The sequence below is a fragment of the Vulpes vulpes genome, chromosome 6, assembly GCF_048418805.1.
Source record: "Vulpes vulpes isolate BD-2025 chromosome 6, VulVul3, whole genome shotgun sequence".
Taxonomy (NCBI): Eukaryota; Metazoa; Chordata; class Mammalia; order Carnivora; family Canidae; genus Vulpes; species Vulpes vulpes.
The window spans coordinates 57305937-57329225 of NC_132785.1; the positions used below are offsets into that span (position 1 = coordinate 57305937).

At 36.9% G+C, this 23289-nt stretch overlaps 1 protein-coding gene across 17 annotated transcripts in view; it reads left to right on the plus strand.

Moving 5' to 3' along the window:
* The window catches only part of MYO16 (myosin XVI), a 591124-nt gene that overhangs the window by 278595 nt on the left and 289240 nt on the right, over nucleotides 1–23289 (plus strand). For 13 of the 17 annotated variants that reach the window (XR_012002051.1, XM_072761001.1, XM_072761005.1 and 10 more), the window contains 3 exons: nucleotides 919–1069; nucleotides 9715–9825; nucleotides 18244–18309. Coding sequence is in view for 16 of the 17 variants with exons in the window: in XM_072761001.1 (XP_072617102.1) it covers nucleotides 919–1069; nucleotides 9715–9825; nucleotides 18244–18309 (328 nt within the window). In the remaining variant the exon portion in view is untranslated. The remainder of the gene's footprint in view (nucleotides 1–918; nucleotides 1070–9714; nucleotides 9826–18243; nucleotides 18310–23289) is intronic. The other 4 variants (XM_072760995.1, XM_072760991.1, XM_072760996.1 and 1 more) reach the window with 1 other exon arrangement.

Below are 23289 nucleotides of genomic sequence, written 5' to 3' on the forward strand. Positions count from 1 at the left end.
TAAATATATATATTTGACATATACAAGTACATGAACATCTCCAGAAAGTGAATCTTACAGCATGTAAATAGTACCTCAATAAACCTGAATTTTTTTAAAACCAAGAAGTTCATTTAAGCATTAGTTAGAATCACAAGTTCTATTGTAGAATACATGAAATGGTTATGTTTCTATGTATTGCCCTTGATTAAATATGTATTCCTGCTCATCTGGTAACATTTAGGGAAATGCATTTTTAAATCTTACTAATAAAGTGTTAAAGTGCAAATTAAACATTTAGACTGTGCTTATTTTTTATGGACATTACGCATTAATGGTTTTCTTTTGGCAATGATGTCTATGGAACAACAAAAAAAATGAAGTAGCTTTTATTTTTTTGCCTAGTTTGAGCTATAGTGAAGTGTAATGAGTTATTGTTTGCAATCTTGCAATCCTTGAGCACATCATTCCTCTCTAATTCCCTATTATTTCATTAGAAACTCTATCGCCCATGATCCTATAACATATTTTAAGTTGTATATGAACAATATTTTAATTAATTATATAATCTGTGCCTTCACTTGTTTGCAGTTCACTTTCACGTGTAAATATCTTGCTTAATTCGGTCATGGTTCTGCCTTAGCTTGTAAATTGCATATTGACTTGTCTATTATAGTCATAAATACATTTATAAGTATTTTCTTCTCGGGTTGGAGTATGTTTTTCTTTTAACGTTGAAATTGAATGAAATGTAAAACTAATAGAAAAGTCCACAGATTCCCCATTGATTGTTTTTTTTTTTCCCCCTACTGTGTCAAGAAATGGTTTCTTATCTGAATAAAACAACTTTCTATAACTGAGCTGTCCTATTGTGGTCATGTGTGATTAATATGGCGATGTTAGCAGAAGGCTAATTATAGTATTGATTATTTTCTGTAGCAGTCCCCTGGTGTTGCCAATTGCCAAGCAAGACAGTATGTTGGAAAAAGACATTATGTTCAAAGATGCCACAAAAGGTCTATGCAAGCGACAGTCTCAAGACAGCATCCTTGAAAATGCTACTGTGAATGGCTCCACCAAACCTGAGCAGGTGAGGACACCTTTACTGCATGTTTACTTATTCTGTCATGCTTTAAAATCCAACATTTCAAAACCAAACACTCACAAATGCCCTTTTAAAGAAAAATTAATGAATGCAAAGGTTAATTTTTTTTTAAATTCCCATACTATAAACTGTTATGATCTTACACTGACCATTAACAAACATAGCTGCTCTGGTGTTGTACAAGGATTTGACTATTTATGTCTTGACTTATACATCAGGAATGTAAACTTACACAGAATGCTAATTTTTGAGTATTTCCAGTTATGTCTTTAGTCATCATTTTGATTATTATGTAGAGTATGCTTTGTGTTTCCTTCAAAGATCCAAACATTCTACATAACCAGAGGAAAGGAAAATCAATCACTAGGAGTCATTTATGAAAAGTATCTGTGGTGGTATACTGTGTGTGTGTGTTCCTGTATATCTGTACGTGCCACAGTGCCTAGGTTATGGGAGATCACTCTGATGAGCTTGGGCTTATAGAAATTAGTGTATTCCTCTAGAGAAATAAATGATATTTATATGCTTCATGTTTTATCAATGGCAGACTAATTTTATAAAAGTCAGAGTAATTCTTGAAAATGTTTGGTTTCACTGTATCTCATTTTGAATATTTTAAAGACATTTTACCTAGATTTTCTAAGACCATCTTTTCAGGATTTAATGTTAGTTTCATTGATTTTTGTTATTTCAAAATAACTATTTTGTTATTTAAAAAAAACTATAATTTTTGTCATCTTGAGATACTTTTAAATTTCAGTAGATGTATTTGCCAGCTTATGCTGCCATAACAAAATACTACAATCTGAGTGGCTTAGGCAACAGAAGTTTCTTATTCACAGTTCTGGAGATTTGAAATATGAGATCAAGATGCCAGCTGGTCATATTTCTGATGAAGGTCCTCTTCCTGGCTGCTTTCTCCCCATGTCCTTACATGGGGGGTGGAGTGTAGGTAAACAGGGAGAGAGACAGAGAGAAGAACGGACTTTCTGGTGTTTCTTATAAGCACGCCAATCCTATGGGATCATGGCCCCACCCCTATGACCTCCTTTAACCTTTATTACCTCCTTAAGGCCCCATCTCCGGAGTCACATTGAGAGCCTCCACGTAAGGATTTGGAGGAATGCAGTTCTGTTTGCAGTAGGCAAATTGAGTGTTAGGTAGGATTTAAGGCAGTTCTTTCTTAATTTTCTTAAGAGTCTCATGAGTTTCCTCTAACTTTAAATGCATAGTACTGAGTGGAAGATGCCAATCTGAAAAGGATATATACAGTATGATTCTAGTATTTGACATTCTGGTAAAGGCAAAACTACGGAGACAGTAAAAAGATCACTGGTTGCCTGTAGCTGTTGGGGGGAAGGATGAATAGGTGAAGCACAGAGGATTTTTAGGGCATTGAACAGGCTTTGTCTGATTTTATAGTGATGCATACATGTCATTACACATGTGTCTAAACCCACAGAATGTACCAGAGTGAGCCCTCATGTAGACCATGGACTTGAGGTGATGGCAATATGTCCATGTAGGCTCAACTGTAATGAATGTCATCCTTCTGGTGGGGAGTATGAGTAGTGGGGAAGGCTGTGCATGAGTGGGGACAGGGGTGTGTGGGAAATCCCTGCACCTTCCTCTCAATTTTTCTGTGAGTCTGAAACTGCTCTAAAAAAATTAAGATCTTAGGGGCACCTGGGTGGATCAGTCGGTTAAGCATCCAACTCTTGGTTTTGGCTTAGGTCATGATCTCCGAGTCCTGAGATAGAGCTCATCATCTGGCTCTGTGCTCAGCAGGGCATCTGCTACCCTTCTTCCTTTGCTCCTCTCCCTGTTCATACATATATACTCTCTCTCTAAAATGAATAAAATCTTAAAAAAATAAAAATTGAAGAGAGGACACTCACAACATGATGTCAAGTACAACCCTTACAGAATAGCCTTTCTGATGTTAATGTAAGCTCTTTATAATTATATAATTTATAAGTATATCCTAGTCATTCAAAGCAGTTGGAATCACGTTCTGTTTGGTCCTGAAGAGGGAGTGGCTATTTCAGGATTGTGTTCTGATATTATGGATGGAACATTCACTCGCATCACCCACTGTGGGCACTGTTCTTGGTGGTGAGGTGGGTAGGTGATTCTCTCTAGAGGAAGATTGGCATTATCCACTGACTGGATTATACCTTCATGTTTCATAGGAGAGCTTTAGAAAAGGCTTGTCAAAGCAAGAACATTTTGATTAACATCTTAAAGAGAAATATGTCATGTAGAATTTTTTTAAAAATTGAAACGAAAACCACAGTATCGCTCCTTCCAGATTTTTATAAAATGTGGATTTTATCAAATGCTAACTGTGTGAATGAATATTCAAGACTTAAGCATTTTTGATTTTGATAATCCCTAAAATGAGCACATAATATCCCCAAGAAGGTACAGTTTTTCTTCAGTTGCTTAAAAGTGTGCAAGACATTCTTCCTTTAATTTCCTTTCCATTTGGCCTTGCCCTCCCTTCCGCCTACCCTCTTCTTTCATTCTCTCTCTAATTGCCTGACTTCTTTTCCTCCTTTCCCTTCCTCCATTTCCTTCCTTTGTAAATGTATTTATTTAAATTTAGTTCACACTTGAAACTGAGGTCCAGTTTTTATTGCACTGAATGCAAGCATGTTAGTATGGGTGTGCAGAAAAAGGCTGATGCTCTGGTTCAGGTTTACTGCTGAGCGTCTGACTCAGAGGTTCCTTGACCTCAGAAGCCTCATCTATGAAATGGGTACATGGTATAGGTCTCACAGGGTTGCTATGAAGCTGACAGAAATGAGGGCTATAAAGTTATAACACATTTACCAAGAATAGAGTAAAAATGCAGTAAGATGCATTTAATGTTTTTATTGTAATTATTTAAATGGACAATACATTAGGTTTTGCCAGAATGGTTGAATTTATCTGCTCTTGATGTAATTCTGGTCAACACATGCACTGTGCTTTATTTTTATCAATGGAAATGTAGATGACTTTAGACAATAATGATGCAAAATTATGCTTTATATTAACATTTCAGCACTTCAACATTCATCTGCCTGCATTGTCTTAATCCTCAACATATCACTATGGGCAAATTATTATGCCTTTTCATTACTTAAGCTCAATTTACAAATTAAGCTTTTTTTAAGGTTTATTTATTCATTTGAGAGAGAACACGTGCATGTGTGTGAGTGGGGGAGGGGTCTGGGGAAGGGGTGAACCGACTCCCCACTGAGCGTAGAGCCCAGTGCAGGGCTCTATCTCCAGACTCTGAGATCATGACCTGAGCTGAAACCAAGAGTCAGACACCCAACCGCCTGAGCCACCCAGGCAACACAAATTAAGTTTTAAAATGACTGAGCTCCAGAACTGTCAGTGCATTGCTGAGAATCACAGGTGTATCTTTTACTCTGTGTGTCCGGGGTACTGCAAGGAGCATCCTTCCAGAGCCCTGCTGACCTGTGGTGGTCCTATAGATGGGAGGCAGGTTGGCATCTCCTGGCTGCATGTGCGGTCGTGGACTCTTGAAGACTGGCAAGAATTCTCTTTCTGAGGTCCACAGACACGCCCAGACCCATGTACCCAAAAGTGTAACTCCTCAGCCAAGCAAACGCAATAGTCAGTGAAAGGACCTGACAGGTGTTACCATCTGTTGTAGAAACTTCTAACAGAATAACAAAAGTAGGGGAAAATAATTAAATTGCTATATGGGCATGGTGATGAGTTTAAGCTTTAGAAAATTTAGTATTTCTCAGAATATCACCCTTTTCCCTGATAGGACCATCCCAGTCACCTCACTTATTTTTTCCTGACTTCCTCTTTCTTCTTTATTCATGAATATTTGTTTTTTTCCTCAAGATACTGTCATTTTTCTCCCACTTGTGAGACCACCTCTTGTGTCCACTGGACTTTTTTTTTAAAAGATTTTTTTTATTTATTCATGAGAGACAGAGAGAGAGGCAAAGACATAGACAGAGGGAGGCGAGCCTGATGCAGGACTTGACCCCAGGACCCTGGGATCATGACCTGAGCCAAAGGCAGACGCTCAGCCACTGAGCCACTCAGTGGATGTACAGTTTCTGCACATATACTGCTAATCTTCCAGAGGGAAAAGTCACAAACAAAATGGTAAAGGTTATGGTGTTCCAAGTGGTGTTGAGAAGTGGAGACCAGGAATCCAGGAAGTCAGAATATTTCCAAAACTTTAGTTTCCTTTGGGTCTCAAAATGTTTCTCCAAGTGTTTCTCTGAAGTTCTTCCTGACTTTCTATCCTAAACTATATCTAGTTTATATTCTAGATATTTCCTTTAACCTAGATATATAGGAATATATAACTTCATAGAAATCATAGTGGTCAATCTTAGAGAGGATGTTAATCTTTTTTGTGTACTTGTCCATCTCTGTTTTGCCTTGTGGTATAATCACTTGGTGGACTTTGGCTGTAGACATTATCGAACCTACAGCTAGAACATAAAATATTCAGAGGTGTATTTTTCTTTTTCTTTCCATTTGCTAGCAGGTGACCCAGGGCTTTTGAAATCTTTATAAAGAATGTGTCTGTTTGGGGGTGCCTGGGTGGCTCAGTCAAGTTAGCATTCACCTTTGGCTCAGGTCATGATCTATCTCAGGGTCCTGGAATCGAGTCCCATGTCAGGCTCCCTGCTCAGTGGGGAGCCTGCTTCTCCCTCTCCTCCTTCCTCATTCTCTCTTTCACTATCTCTCTCTCTCTCTCTCTCTCTCTCTCATATAAATAAAACTTTAAAAAAAAAGTGAGAGTGTGTGCCTTTGGTAGCCTTGCTTAAGATTATGAAAGCTTCCTTCCTGATCATTTTGGGATCCTGATGTGATAAATGCCAGGAATGCCTCCCCTGACTGGCTCCCACACTGTATTTGTCACATTGCATTACTGCAGACAGGCTAGGGCGTCTTCACATTTTTACTGTCAGCCTAGTATTTTCCCTAACCCGAGAAACAGCTGTGCCACTGTAGATGGAAATCCTCAAGAATACCAATGACATGTCTGCAATAACTCTTTCGGGCTTGTCGGAACAAATGTGGGACTTCTGTTAGTACTCTTCATGCTTTTTCTAAACATACACCCAGAAATTTGCATGGAGCTTGTTAGAGCTGTGGTTATAAGAGGAAGTTTATTATCTTAGAAATGTAAACCATTTCTTCCAAAGAAAAAAATCGTATTTTTGATTTGTCTCCTTTTTTGATGCTTTGGGAGTTAAATATGTATGCTAACTCGATGGAGACTTTTGTCTTATTTTTGCATTGTTCAAAGTTATTGCTATCCATTATTGGCTTGTAGCATCTCATGTAAATGCATGAGTATGTAGATATGCGTGTATTAATGCGTGCATGTATAATGTGTATAGATATAGATACACACAACCATATCAGCTTTCCGGGGTGCATATCTGCATGTATGTCTCCGTGTACATTTTTGTACTTTCAGGAAGTGCTTGCAGAGACTCTGGAAAGAAAAGATATTTACATCCGTCCCTAAACTGATCATGAAAGTTTCCTTTTATGTCTGTCTCTATATAAAGACTTTTTGCCAGTAGGGTTTTATTTCTTGGAAATACATGCTTACCATTCGTACTTATTTTCTAAACTACTTTTCGTATCTAAGGGCCAAACACTTGCGTCTGTAATCCTGGGATACAGAGCAGTTATCTATATGTAAACCTTCTATCTCATCTCTGCTGATCGCAAGCAATAAATCTGGTGCAGTTGCAGGCACAATGGGCTGCAGTACTTCCTTCCTCTTGCCCCAGTGCCCTGTTGGAGCACATCCCATCCCTTTTCCCCTCTGCTGCCAACCATGCCCTGCTTCTTCCTGCTGTGCTGCTCACCAGCAACTTTCTGGCTCTTTGTGACTTCAGGGCCCCCTCCCTGGCCCTCTTCTCCCACACAGGGAGGCTGTGTGACCGCAGGGAAACCATGTGGCCTCTTTGGGCATTAAGCTTTGCACCTAATAATTAAGGGATGTTGGATGGTATCAATGAATTTCAAACTTTTTATTTTTTTATTTTTTAAAGACTTTTATTTATTTATTCATGAGAGACACAGAAACAGAAAGGCAGAGATATAGGCAGAGAGAGACAGGCTCCATGCAGGGAGCCCCAAGTGGGACTAGATCCCAGAACTCCAGGATCACGCCCTGGGCCAAAGGTAGGCACTTAACCGCTGAGCCACCCAGGCGTCCCAATTTCAAACTTTTTAAAATGATTATTTCACAGCAGATCCTTTCTTTAAAAAAGGGATGTGTGAAAGAAAGCTCCAGTTTTTAAAGCAGAGGAAAGCTGATGGCTTCTGCTGAGAGCCACAGAGATTGGCCTAGAGCCCTTCACAGATGCCTGCCTCACCCCTTCCTCCAAAGACAGTCCTCATGGAAGTTGGCAGGAAGTTTACCTTTGGTGCTTGCAATCCTCTCCAGATGTTTCCCGAGGTAACGCTGCACCCCATTACTGCACACTTGTCTGCAGAGCAGGTGCCTTGTTGGGCCTCCGTGGAAACTAAACCTCACAGCCTCTGTGCGGGACTCCCAGTTGTCTTTCATATTCTAAGAGACAATTGAAAGTGTCTCAGTAATGTGAGGAAGAAAAACATTCAATGTCCCCCAGCCGGGAAGATACTGAGATTTAACACACTTACCCCCATGAATGTAAAAATAATCAATGCCTTACAGGTGCTTCAGTTTCCCTGCATTTTTAGGGTAGGGAAGCTCAAATCAGCATGTAAGATTTTTACCAAATTAGTGCAACTGATGAAAAATGCAGAGGGGAACCCTGCATGGGTCAGACAGACTGCTGGTTGCTTCCCTGGCAGCATTTTGGGCCTATGAGACTCTTTAATGTAGAACTAAGGGTATAATGTTTAAAAAAATAATAAAACAAAAAACAGACATCACACAATCCCAAAACTGGGTTGTCAAAACCGGTTGAAGACTATCAGGAGAGGCAGAGCATTATGACTTTTATTTTTATCCACAAGTACCGACTCTTGGATTCCACTCCTGATGATTTAAGTAAATATTTCTGACAGAGTGTTCAAGCTATGCCTCTAATTAAAATTAACTAATTAATTTTAATTAGACTATGTGATATGCTCTTTACAGGTTAATTCTGGAAGATATTTTCAGGCATATTTCTTTTAAATGCTGCAAAAACAGAGAGAAATGAACTCAGGTGTTGGTTGAATATGTGCATGTGCAGTGAGGAAAGGCTTGTTCTTGACCTTTATGAGGTCTGGAGTATTTTACAAATCAATTTTTAATGCATAAACAACTTTCTTTTGGAAGATAGTGTTTGCCACTTACACAAGTGGTGGTATGTCTAATACCAGAGATCCCACTGCAGGACACCCTTCTGAGAGGAAGAAATAAAACCACTCCTCTGACCATTTGAGATTCCCAGTAAAGAATTTGAGTTTCCATTGTGAATACTGAAGGATTAGAAGCTGTCTGGGCAAGCACTGACTTGAATTTGTGAACTCTTGCAAAAGAGTGCATTTTGCGAACTAGTCACTCATATCAGAGAAATAATCCTACATTTAATTTCTTTAATGTGCAATATTTGTCAATGCCATAAACATTTAGCTGATAAACAGTAATATTTAAGTTCAAATTATTTAACAGTGATACATAGAATAGTAAGATGTATAATGCCAATGTAAATACAAAGGCAAATGCAAATATAGAATACAAACACGAATAAAAATAAAGCAAATAAGCTTACTGTTATTAAAATTTCACTATGTGCACCAATGAACTCACTGAGGCATTGATAAGAATATTCTTGGTCTTTGGCTCCTCTCTGTTTATCAAATGTCTGCTTTGCACAGCATATCTTGTATGTAAAATTAGACATTGCCCATTCCGAACTTGTAAGTAAGGAATTTTTCGTCCAACTAAATCACCCAAATCTATCTTTTTTACTTGAAATATTTCCCAGTTTTTTAACTCTTGTCACTTTCTATTAAATTGAATAGGGAAGCATGTTTTCCTTTATGACAGAATTGTCTTACTTTCATTGTAAGAGTCACATAGAAATGAATAAGAATCCCAACCCAGAATTCTAGTCTTCCTTTAAAAATCTGGCCTCCTCCTACATGTATGTGGAAATTAAATTCCAGGCTTCCTGGGTCCTTCACCATGCCAACAACAGTAATAGAAGAAGTTTTGCTTTAGCTTTGGAAACTCTGTAGATACATGAGCTTTTCAGCTGCTGGTCTTCAAGGACTCAGAACAGCTCAGAGCTGCCTACATTTTAAGCGAGGACTGGGAAAATCAATGTGCTGAAATGATTTTGGCCATCAAATACCTTTGCAGAACAGCAGGTTAACGCTGGGAGTGCTTGTGTCAGCGAGTGTGGGAGCATGCATGCACGCTCGTGGGCATAGAACAGAAATTCTCATCTGAATACATGTCTCTGTGGCTATTGAATTTTTTTTGTCCCTTATGAGTGAACCATTTCATCGTTTAATAACAGTTTCAAACTCACATGGTCTTTAAACTTTTGACATGTAATTGAAAATGGAACATCCAGCTGTGAAGAAAGTTGATTGGAAAGCAATTAGAATAGCTCTTATTTATTTTTTTCCCCCCCGAGGTCAAGCTGATGCCTCCTGCTCCCAGTGATGACCTGGCTACGCTCAGCGAGCTGAACGATGGCACCCTGCTTTATGAAATTCAGAAGCGCTTTGGGAACAATCAGATATACGTAAGTGCCTTTGAGATTGCCTTGTGCACTGCTTTGCCTCGCTGCCAATTTTCACGAGGAAAGGACTTGTTGTTTCTGGTCATCGGCATACCTTAAGGTCAATTTCTTAGAGTTTGGGTTCATTCTGATTTAGTTCTAAGGCAAGTTCAGCAAAGATCTAAATTGCAGAGTTGTTAAGTGAAAGTTAATACCCTGTGGGCAGGGGCGCCTGGGGGGCTCAGTCAGGTAAGCATTCACCTTTGGCTCAGATTATGATCTCAGGCTCCTGGAATCTAGTCCCATGTCAGGCTCCCTGCTCAGTGGGAGTCTGCTTCTCCCTCTCTCTCTCTACCTGCTCCCCCTGCTTGTGCTTTCTTTCTATCTCCTTCTCTCTCAGATAAATGAAATCTTAAAAACAAAAACAAAAACAAAAAAAAAATCCTGCAGAAAGACAACAGTCTTGTTGTTGAGTTTGGTATGGAAGAAGATCTTGCTAGAAACAGCAGGATCTGCAGGTCCCTTCTAAAGATACTGTTTGCTTCTAGTACTTCGCGTGCTAGACCTGGAAATGGAAGCTAAAGGGAATAAGTTCACTGTGCTTGAAGGGTGTCCTCTCTATTTGCATGAAAAGAGATACTACTGTCTCCTTAAGTTATCAGGAAATGTTTTATCTGTAAAGTAAATAATTTATACACCAATCTCTGATAACAAGATACAAATATATGCCTCAGATGACAGCATGGAGAATTAATTTGCTGTGGTTCGGCCCTGGTTATATGTGTTTTGTCTTCCAATATGCAGAACAATTTAGACACTGTGTCATCTCAGTCCCTGTCTAGTCCGTCTGTCTGTCTCTGTCTCCTTGATTTTGTTATATTCCACTCAGAGCAATTCAATCAGAATGTCTTTAGAGAAATCTGATTATGCCCCTAGGTGCTGTCCCTTTTTGATAACACCCTTTCCCCACTACTCTACTAAGAAATTGATTAAGTAATTTTCATGTAAATGTGAAGTCTGCGATTTCCTTTGGAGTAACAAATCATCAGGTGCTGATTAGCCTACAAAATTCAGTGCAGCATCTTAATGTTTGGATGTATTGCCTGACACTGTAAATAGACTAAAAGTTACATCCTTCTATCAAAATGAATGGGATTGAGTCCTTGGCATAAAGTCGTGAAAGGTGATAACTTTGCTCTCTGGGACTGCCCTGTTAACTTGCATATTAGTATTCCATTTTCTCACCTTTCCAACACTGTGCTGATTCTTCTTCCTAACTTTGTAATTATTTTACCAGAAGACCACTGCTTAAATTGTTTTGGATTTCTTCATGTCCTTCATGCTTCTCGAATGCCTCTGTCTCCCAAACATCCACTTGGTCTGCCTTCCACCTTAGTGGTCACCATCCTCATCAAAGTCACTGCCATCTCTTCTCCAACAACCTTCTAACTGTCCCAAGGAAACCTCGTTCCCTTTCAATCCCATCTCACCAGGAGCTAGAGTCATTCTTTTTTTTTTTTATGATTTTATTTATTTATTCATGAGAGACACAGAGAGAGGCAGAGACATCGACATCGGCAGAGGGAGAAGCAGGCTCCCTGTGGGGAGCCCAATGTGAGACTTGATCCTAGGACTCCGGGATCACGACCTGAGCCAAAGCAGATGCTCAACCACTGAGCCACCCAAGTGCCCCTGGAGTCATTCTTATAATGAACAAATGTAACCTTGACACTCCCAGTCTTAAAGCTTCTCTGTGGCTTATCACTTTTCATGAGAGGATAGCCACAATCTTCATTCATGATCCGGCTCCCGGTGGGACTTGATGCTCTCTTAGCCACCAGTGATTGCCCTCTTGCCTGTGTCAGGATTTTCCTTGGGCTAGTTTTCTTCCCTCTAAGTTTTTCTTTCTAGCCCATGAAATAAACAGTTAGCTCTGTAAACTCCCACTTGGAAGTTCTTCAGTCTTTCAGTAAACCTCACCAGACCTTTCTGATTAAGTCACAATGGATCTTTTTTCTCACTGCTTGGGGTTAGATATCTTAGTGGTGATTTGGTGAGTGCCTAGCTGCTGTGCTAGATTCTGGCATTGTGACAATAGGATCCATGCTGGGTTTGCTCACTGCAAGGCCTGGTCAAGCACTTTCCAATCTCAAGTGACGAGGACATCCTATCTGTTTATCAGAGTCAGGACTCCAACTGCTCCACACACTGGACCATCTTCTTAGATACTCTCCGCCCACTGGGTTTCTCCTTCTATCTGGATCATGCAGAATTAATATTCCCTGCTTTACTAAAGCTCACATAAAATATAAATTTGCCACTGCGTGAGACATGAGTTTTCTTTTTTCCATGCCTGAAATATTGAAGGGCTAAATCATTTGGGATCAATTTTGTGATGAGTGTTCCAAGTTATGTTATTTGAACTCGCCTTTAATAGATAGACAAACCATTTAAACATTATTGATTGAATAATAACAAGTGCTTCTCAGAGTTTATCCTGTGGACCATTGGATGTGCAAACTTTTTATTCCCATTATGTAGTGAGAGTAGGCATTTAGAACCTCTTATGACAATTTGATGAATTGGAATTTGACTCTAATAAGAATCCAGGCTTGCATTTTATGTCTTTGTCTGTTTTCAATGCCATGTTTACAGGAATTCATTTTTATTACATTTTAAGAAAGTATCCATCCACGATGAATTGGAAACAGAAGTGTTCCTTCCCACAAATACAAAAGCTCTGGTTTCAGATGTTGTGTTCAGAGTTGGTCATTTGACCTCCACACCCACTCTGTCTACACGTTCCTCCCTGCCCCAGTTTACTCTTCTCCCAGTTTCAGACCTAAGTGCCTAGGTAGAGTATTGATACTGGTCTTTCATCTATGTCCCACATTTGATGTTCCTGCAAATCTCAGCAGCCCTCCTTTCAAAATATGCACAGAATGGACTTTCACTACTGCCACAGGCCCATCGGAGCCAACATAACACATGTTGGCTGAATTAATTGTCCAACCAGGATTTTCATTACTTTTTGCTGTGATCTGACTGGTTATATAAGATGATATTTCAAAACAGTCTGTAAGTTACTCTTTGTTTTTCTTTCTTTTTTTCTTTCCCTCTCTCTTTTTTTCCTTTTGGTGCCAAAATTCAGGAGCAAACATAACTTGCCCTTTTAATTAAGTGTATATCATTTCAGTTGGATATCAGATTGGGAAAGTTCCAAACATCCCACAGCAGTAGGACATGCTCAAACTGTCAAACAAAATGAATTGTAAGAGATGAAGTGTTGGCTTGCTAAATAATGCAAAGAATAAAGGCATTTCTTTCTCTGAATCATTACTGTCAACTGGAACAGCAAAAATTGAGTATGTAATCAAATTTCTTAGTGGATGGCAGATAAATATGGAGGATGAGAGGCTCATAAAGAAAGAAACCCCCAAATAAACACAGGCTCCTGTTGCACCTGGTTTAGCCAAGTAGTCAGCCTGGCTCACTTGACCACTTACTAATTGAACATTCTCCTCCAGGTGACCCCATGGGATGTAGTGGGTCTTCTCTGTAAGAACAGTTCAAGAGGCTAAAGTTGGCAAGCTTGTATCAGAAGTTGAAGTCTCCGTCACTTCAAGGATATGTGAAATTATGTAGACAGATGCATTTCCCCCCAGCTGCCACTGCCCCCCAGCCTGGAATCTAAAGCCTCACCTACCATTTTCGATACCTGGCATGTCATTCCCCTGTCATTCCACTCCACCTCATAGACCCTCGTGAGCCATCTAAAAACAAAACAAAAGATGAGGTAAAGGAAATCTGTAGGTGTCTAAATTAAAAAAAGAAAATTCTTTCTCTGCAAAACATTTACAAGTTACCTTTCTTCAAAGCGACTTCCTGAGAATGTGGCAAAAGCCTATATAAACTCATCCCTTAGGAGTCTCTTGTTAACATTCAGATAGCATTTTTCTAGACTGTTTTTTCATTTATCACAAAATTCACTTGCAAAGACAGTCTCAAGCTCCTTCAATAATTAGATCGACATGGAAAAGATATCTCAGTATGAAAGTGCAATTTAGAAGTATTTTTATTTTATTTGAAAGTTCCTCAGTTTTCCTTCCAGAGCAGATCTCTCCTTTCTCTCTCAGTCTACCTTTTTCCTTCATTTTTCTGAGTAATCTTTGGATGCTTTACTACAAAAGCCTTCTTTTGATTCAGTCATTTTACTTCTTTTTTCTCCTCTCCTTGGCCATAAAGTCCTTCTTTTAAGTCAATGTTGTCTTGAATCACAACATCTAAAGTCGTACACCACTCATGGGTGTATATTTCATTTTCATTTGGGGAACATGCCCAGGTGAACAGCAGCTTCATAAAGAAGGGGAATATAAGAAACCCCTTCTCTGGTTTACCTTAAGCATTACAGAATAGTTTGGCAAACATAGCTATGGATTCATTTTGTATTTTTTTCTGTACTTTATATAAAAGAACTCACCCTGGTGTGTTCTCTTCTGCGTGTGCCAACTTTCATTCATTGTAGTTTTTCTGATAACCATCTAATCTCTTGCTTTTGGCAGCAGCTACCCATTTTTACTTCTGTAAAATTAGCTGCTGTGTGAATATATCCTCTTTATTTGCTCTACAGTGGGGGAGCACTTGAGTTGTCTCCGTTGTTTGGTTATTGAATTATGCTGTTACAACTATGTAAATTATATGCATAATACTGTTATAAACCATCTTGTGCCTTTTTTGGTGACGTGTGCCCAAGGATTTCCTTGGGGGCAGTGTAGAGCCGTTTTCTGGGGGCATGCACCGAGCCCTGGAATGCCACAGCATCACAGGTACCTTCAGCCTGAGTGGATACAGTCGAACACTTTTTCAGAGTGGTTACACTCCTGCCAGGACTTTGGGTTTCCTCAACCTCACCAACACTCAGTATAATCAGTGTTGGCTGTGGTATTAGTGGTCTTAACAGATGCTAGCCATTCTGGTGGTTGTGGTATCCTATTGTGATTTTGGTGACTACAGTGGTAATGGTGACCAGTACATGTGTGTCACTCACTTGGCCATCTCATCTCATGAGGTCTCCATTCAGTTATATTGACATTTAAAAATAACTGGATTGTTTTACTTTTCTTCTTGATATGTGGGGATTTTTATACATTCAGGATATTCTTTGTCAGATATACATATGTCCAAACATTTGTTCCCAATTTGTGGCTTGCATTTTCATCTTCTAGGAGGTCTGTAGATGGATAGAAGCTTGCAGTTTTTGCAAAATTCTTTATGTTTAGCTTTTTTTGTGTCCCATGTAAGAAAATTTGGCCTAGGCCATTTTCCTATATTTTCTTCTTTCAGTTTGGTCGTTTTAACTTTAACATTTAAGGTGTATTACCAGTGTGAAAGTGATTCCACTATGGTACAAGAGGAGGATCCAGAATAATGTTTCCCCAGATATATTCCCCCGCTGAGTTGCGCTGGCACCTTTGTGGTGAGCAGATGACCATGGAGAGTAAGTCTGTCTCTAGAACCCCTTTTCCGTTGTATGGATCCATTTTTGCCTAAACTGGTACTGAGATATCTTAATCACTATAGCAGTATAATAAATTTTGATTTATAGAAGTTGTCAGTGTATCATGGAAGGTTAATATCTTTCCTTTGTCCATGTTTAACTTCTCTGGAACATTTAAATTTTTTTAAACATAACAGATTTTATTTTTATATATTTTATTTATTCATTCATGAGAAACTCAGAGAGAGGGGCAGAGACATAGGCAGAGGGAGAAGCAGGCTCTCTGATGCGGGACTTGATCCCAGGACCCCGGGATCACACCCTGAGCCGAAGGCAGATGCTCAATCACTGAGCCACCCAGGTGCCTCACATTTTTAAATTTTTGATGTAGAAGTCTTGACCATTTGTATTATATCTGTTTCTAGGCATTTTTCAACTTTTGATGCTGTAACACAATGGTATTTTCTTATTGAAAATTACAAGCAAATTTCATTTTTGTATTGTGTATTAGAAATATAGAAATACAATTTGATTGTGAAATTCATATTTCATCTGCCAGACTTGCTAAATTCATTTGTAAATATTGATTTATATGGAGATTCTTTTGGATTTTCTCCATATACTACTGTATAGTATGTAATGACTTTTATTTTTATTTTCTAAATCTTAATATATTGTTTCCTTACTTTCTTTTCATGTTTTTTTTTTTTTCCCCCATGGGATTGCACTCTTAATAAAAAGATGATGAGAGGTGACAGTCCCTATTTCATTTTGGATCTCAGGAAAAAAATCATTAAGCAAGTTGTTTGCAGTAGCACTGTCATAGGTATGGCTAAATTTTATTAGATTAAGGAAGTTATTTATATTAATTTTTAAAGTCATTTTAAATCAAGAGTGGGCATTGAATGTTCTTAAATGCTTTTTGGCGTTTATTGAGATCATCATATGGCTTTTAGTCTTTACTCTTTAGTTTTAAAAATTATGAGAGTTGATTTACTAATATGAAGCCAAACTTACATTACTACAATAAAGCCAACTTAGTTGAAACAGATTATCTGTTGAATGTATTACTGGATTTAATTTGTCAATACTTTGCTCAGGATTTTTGCATATATTTAATGAAGGAGAACAATCTGTAATCTTCCTTTCTTTCAATATACTACTTAGGTTTATAATACGAAATTTATGCAGGCATCTTAAAATGAAATGGTGTTCCAATTCCCCAGTGAAGCTTAAATTTCTTTGTGGAAATGTTTTTAGACATAGATTCAAATTTCTTTTACAGAAAAAAACTGTCAGATGTTCTAAATCTTAACTATGTTCGTTTTGGTAAGATGGTGGGTTATTGTCTACATTTTCTAACTATCCAAACTTAGTGACTAAAAAATGATTCCGAATGTCTCTTTATCTGTTTTCGTGTCATACTGTCTTTAGTTAATGTAATACTTAGGATACTGGTAGTTTGTGCATTTTCTCTCATTTTCTCAGTTGTACTCTAAAGTACTCACCTTTTTATTACATTGTTCAAAACACCACCTTTTGACTTTTGTTTACTATTACATTAATTTCTGCTGTTCTACTGATTATATTTCTATATAATTCGATGTAATTTAATGAGCTCCTTGAAAAGTATACTTAGATAATAATTACCAGCCCTTCTTCTTTTTAACATTATAAATAGCACCTCATGCAATAATTTCCATACTAAGTATATCTTTAGTTGTGTCTCACAAATATGTTATAATCAAAATATTTTCTCATTTGCATCATGGCTCCTTTTTTGACTACTAGATTATTTGCAGATGCATTATATAATTCCCAAACAGTGGGTGGTTTTCTAGATATACAGTATTAATTTGTCTTAATTCTACATGACCAGACTATATGCTCTATGATTCAAGCCCTTTAAATGTAATGAAACTAGTCTTTGTTCAATTTCAATGAATTGTTAGATAACAGTGTTGTATATAAGTCAATCAATCACTTGGTAATTCTCTATTTCAAAATTTTGTCTCCTCATTCCATGAGTTACTGAGAAAAAGATTGTTTAAAATATTGACTATCATTGTGAATTTATTCTTCTCCTTACAGTTGTTTTTGCTTTGTGTATTTTGTGCTAGATTTTAGTTTCATAGATATCTTAAATGCTGTATCTTTCCAACTGGTTTAACACTTTATCATTATGAAATGTTCCTTTTCATCACTTTTATTTTTGTGTATGTGTGAATTGAGTGTTACTAAACCACATTTTTGTTGTTATTATAGTTTGCAGGTATATCTTTCTTTATCTTTTTACTTCTAAATTGTCTTTATATATTTAATACTTTAATCTGGTCTATAATCTTTATTCTTCGATTAGAGTATTTAGTATCTTTATATTTGATGTAATTCCTGATTTGGGGGGGTTAAATCTGTCATTTTATTATTTGACTTCTATTTATTCCTTGTGTTCTTTGTGCCTTTATATCTCATTACTTGTCCCTTTTTTATTACAAAAATATTTTTATTTGCTTTTAGTGCTTTATTAATTTTTCAGTTGTGCATTTTATTATTATTATTATTATTATTATTATTATTATTATTATTTAGCAGCATAGGACTCATTACCACATTTATTTCCTTCAGTGCATTTTGTCATGTGTTTTAATTTTATATTTTTTATCCAGTCTGATTCTCACAAAACCCCTTTAAAAAAGAAATTTTTAGAATGCAGTCATTTCATGTGTTATGTGTTTGCTGAAACAAACCTGTTGGTTTTATCTTATTTGAATTTGACTTTTCTATTTCTTTATTTACAAACTTACAAAACAGTTCACAAAATATTAAAGTATGGATTTTATTTATTTTCTGTATTTTGTGCAATGATTTTAAAATTATGCCATTTTTAATTTTAAATGTTCTATTTATAAAGTCCACAAACTATTTATATCTTTTTCTTTTAACAGACTTTTATTGGAGACATCCTCTTGCTTGTTAACCCATTCAAGGAGCTTCCAATATATTCCACCATGGTATGTATAACATTTCAAATTTCATTTAAAAATGTAGGGGTAGCACCAGAGACATACTTATTCACATCAAGAATGATGTGATAGATTAAGAAGATACTCCAAAACAGTAAGTAAAGTAAAACTTCTCAGAAAATTCTAAATTGAATATTTGCATAATAGCGACTTTAATTTGTTCTGAGATAAAAATGGAAAAGAATGTCATCTTATCAAAAGATTCCTTTACACTTATAATGTGTAATTTTCTTATAATTGTAGTCACTAGACAGACTTGTAAAATTAAATAGTATATTCCTCTACTTTCCATACCTTCTTGACTAATTCAAGATCGTTGGTTTATAGTCCTTATTTCAACATCATAACCTCTTTCAGAAAAGTTCTATGATGTTAAAACAATGAGAATAAGAAAGGATAATATTGAATCTTACACATTTTTCCAAATGACTTTCCATTTTTAATTATGAGACTCTCAAAATTCAAAGAGAAATTGCTTTTGGAAAATTATTCCGGGCAACTGAAAACACAGGATGATTTTCAAGTGGTAAAGAGTAAAAATATCATCATCATGCGAGTGCTCTATTTTTTTGTAAGCACAAGGCTGGTTCCAGTTGAAGCAGAATCCCTCCAAGGGAGCAGGAGCATGAAAAACAGGAAAGGGGAGCAGACACGTATTCCTGAAGCAGAGATTTGCTCATAGATATTGGGTGGGGTGGTAGTAAGAGGGAGACTGGAGGAGAAAAGGGAGGAAGAGAGAACACCTTCTTTGAGCTTCCAAGGAATCAATGAAGAATTCTTATAGAAATACTGCCTGAGATAAAGAGTGCCCCTTCACTACCACAACCCCCACCCTTCTTACCAAAGTCCCTTCTACTCTTGCTTTAAAACTGCTGCACCTTGCCCACTGTCCTCATTGCACTCAGGCTGATCCCAGCCTTAGCTTTGGGCAACCTGAGTGTGTGGGCATGTGACAGACCAGAGCAGGAGCAATCACCTGCAGTGATCTCTGGAGTTCTATTGGAGGAGAAAGTTAACCTCATCTCTGATGATTAAACAGACATATGGACCGTTCGTATTTTTATTTCTTTTTATGTCAGTTGTTAATAATTTTGCTTTTCAAGGATTTTTTTCATTATATTTTATGTCCCAAAGTTTTGCATTTAATTATTCATGAGTCCTATTTATTTTTTAAATGTTTGTAGACTTTTGAATGATTTATTTTCCTTCCCAGTGTTTGTCATGCATGCCTTCTGTGGCTTTTTAAAATCAATTTGCTAGGAATTTCTTGATTGTATTAATCTTTTCTAAGAAAAACATTTCCTGACTTAAATTTTTTTCTACTGTATATTTATTCTTTATACAATTGATTTCTACTTTTTATTTTTATGGTCTCCTTCTTTCTAAGTTCTTGGAGTTTCACTTGATAGTCATTGAAATTATACAGTTATGAGGTTACTTTTCTGCCTTTCATAAATAAGTATTTAGGGCTTTTTATTTTGCTTTAAAGACAACTTTCTGAATCTTTGGTACTTCACAAGTTCTTTATTATTTAATTTAAGAGAGAGAGAGAACCCCTGCTATTTAAAGCTGACTATTAATGTGCTATTATGGTATTATATTGGATTATAGGGTCGACAAGAAGCTTATGGTGAGAGAAAAGGTAGTTTTAAATAATTGCATAAAATATATACATACATAGATATTATGTAAATGCTTCTATAGATCTAGAGGTCAAATACTAACTATTAGGAAAAATATAACATAATAAATTGTTTTAGCATGGCATTACTTGTCATGTTATATTGTATCTCAAATGGAACAGACTTATGATTTTGTGGCTTGTTTGTTTTTAGGGTGTTAACAGGGTGGTAGTTTTATGGCTTCAAATAACATGTTGCATTTGCAGGTCTTTCAGAAATACATGTTAATAGAGAAAAGGAGAGACATTTAGAGACATACTTCTTTATTAATGTAGGAATAAAACATGATACATTGAGATTTTTGCATGAATAGTTCATTAAAACTTAAAATGGTGAGTGCAGCATGTAACTTCTATGTATCATCCTTTATATCCATCATTTCCAATGGACCCTGGTATAGAATGTAAGGGGAAAATAAATATATTTAGGAGAAATAAGCACTGATAAAAAGCTTACAATAAAATTGCCCACTTTTTATAGGCCATAGTGAGATTTTACTGTGTCTGGTACTTTTGAAATTCACTTCCACTATGTAGAATCAAATAGTGTGTACTTTCCTGGTCTATAAGTAATAACTCATAATATAGTTATAGATATTAGGTAGATATAAGGACTTAATTTTTATGTTGAATTAGTGGGCATCCTCTGTAGCAATATTAGTACCTTGCAATTTTAAATCAGTTACTTGTGTACTGAACCACATCAAGTTATCTCATTGTCTTATGGACTTGCAAGAGAAAGTTTCATTTATTTTTATGTCTATTGATTATGTAATTATATGTTTGCTTATTATCTTTATTTTTTATTTTTTATTTTTTTAATATGCTTATTCTTTAATAAATTTTGTTCAGATAGTTTAGTTTCTTCCCTCATTATTTTAATAAAAGAAGAAACTAAGACACTGAATATGATTGTATCTGTAAAGATTATGTAGGCCAAGAGGATAACACTGTGTTTCATATTGAAAAGAACTCCACATGCATCATCTGCAGCTCACTTTAATTTTGTTACCATTAACTATGTTATATTAGGCTTTGTATAACATTCATTTGTTATTTCTAGGAGGCCATTAATCACGGATGTAGAGCACTCTGTGTTGAAATGCATTGTGAGACTAATATAAAACATGGCAGCAGGCAGCCCTGTCCATGAGGTGGCTTCTGGCCATAAGCAGTGTTGATGTGATGTGAACAGTCACTAGGGAGGAGTGGCGCTTAGTGGGCCAGTAGGCAGACAGTTGTAAATGAAGTATCACCAACAGAAAGGGCCTCATTATTGTGCTGCTTATTTATGCTGAAGGCAAGTGACATTTTAAACCTGTAAGAGGTAGGGGAGGAGTAAATGGAAAAGTGGCCAGATCTTTCTGAACAGACTTTGCAAAAAGAAGCATGTATTGAGTCGATTAAACACAATATGCTATACTAGATATTTGGGGATGCTAAGAGTCTCCTCATCCTTAAGAACTGCATTGACATTCTAAAGATAATTCATAAATAATGATAAAAAATAATCACAGATTTCTCTTGTGGCTGAGGACAGTAAGATAGCTCTATTGAGACTGCATATTGTTAACTGATAAGTCAGGAGGCTGGAGGGAAATAAATCTTATCAAATTAAAAAAGGAATGTGGAAAAGCAATGTGATTGGTACAAATCTTAGGGAATTATTAAGAATAAGATTCTGGTAAGATAAGAGGTATACTTGGGAGAATTATCTAGAACTACATTATGGGGACAAAAAAAAATAGGATCATTGAGAAGAAGGCACAGACCAATCTTATAAGAGCAAGAAGTTCAAAAAGCTACAGAATTGAAAAAATCTGATTTAGATCTAGAGTATAAAACTGAGTTAGAGAGTTTGGGTTTTAATTTTGAAAAATAAAGACCCATAGAAAACAAACAAGTCTGATACAAATAATGTTTACAAGTCTGTCATCATCAGTTTGAGAAAAAAAAAATTTGAGCAAGAAGACTAATTAGTAGCTACTGAAATAATCCAAGAGCAAGCCTATTTGGGCCTGTGTGGGGGCTCTAGTGGTAATGGGCAGAAGTTGAGCGAATCTGTGAAAAGACAATAAGAATCTGCAGAGAATTTCACCTGAGGAACAAACAAGAAAAAAGCATCCCTTGAAGATACAGGTTTTGAATTTGTGGGTTGAAGAGAATCTGTAATGAAAAAAAAAAATGGAAGAAAAGAGAAATTGATGAGGAAAACCAGGGTCAGGTGAATATATGAAGTTTTTGGTGATTACACTGAAATAATGTTGAGGTTCTACATTGGATGCAAGATTAGGAATAATTCACATAGATATTTCATTTTGTAAGATTTCTAGGATTCACACCAAGCTTAAGAATGAGGTAGAAAAATAATAGAAAGCACAAAAAAAAAACAAAAACAAACAAACAAAAAAAGAAAAATAATAGAAAGCAATGAAGGAGGAGGAGGATAGGGAAAGGGAGTAGGGAGAGAAAGGAGGAGGGATGGGGAGACCACAATGACAGGGCAGTTGGCGGCTACTACAGAACCAGGTCTAGAGGCTCCTCTCCTCGGTGGCTCAACTGGTTAAGCATCTGCTTTTGGCTCAGGTCATGATCTCAGTGTCCTGGGATAAGCTCTGTTTCAGGCTCCCTGTTCAGTAGGGAGTCTGCTTCTCTCCCTGCCTCTACCCCTCCCCTATTGTGCACTCTCCCCGCACCCTCTCAAATAAATAAATATTTATTTTTTTAAAAAAGAAAAGAACCAGGTCTAATGCATTGTTGAGGTAGTAATCAGAAAGGATGAACATCTTGGTGTTTGTATCATTGTGGAAACCAGTTAACATGTGAATGTCATGAGAGTGGACCCTTCAGCAGTAGATACTCATTGGCCCCTCAAACATTGACGTCAGACTTGTCTCAGGTATTTCTCACTGTTTCTTTTACTATGAACTTCACAAACCAAAGTTATATCACCTTGAAATCTCAATGTGCAAAATGAGATACCATTCCAGATAAAATACCTGGAGATAATTTCTCAAGATTGTATTTTCAAGTACACAAGGGTATAGAAATGATCAACACCCATATTCTTTTTGTCTGTTACTGGCAGTGAGATTAAGGTCTCCCACTGTGTAAAATAGCATCTGGTATGGGATGCCAGTCTTAGGGCTTAATTTAATTTCAGATTCCACTTGGTGCTGGTCTAATATCTCCATTGCCATGTTTGAGTTTGGCGAGTCACTGGTTTGAACAGTTTATCACTTCTGGACGAGTGGGGCTGGAAAGAGGATGCGGCATTGTCTAGGGCT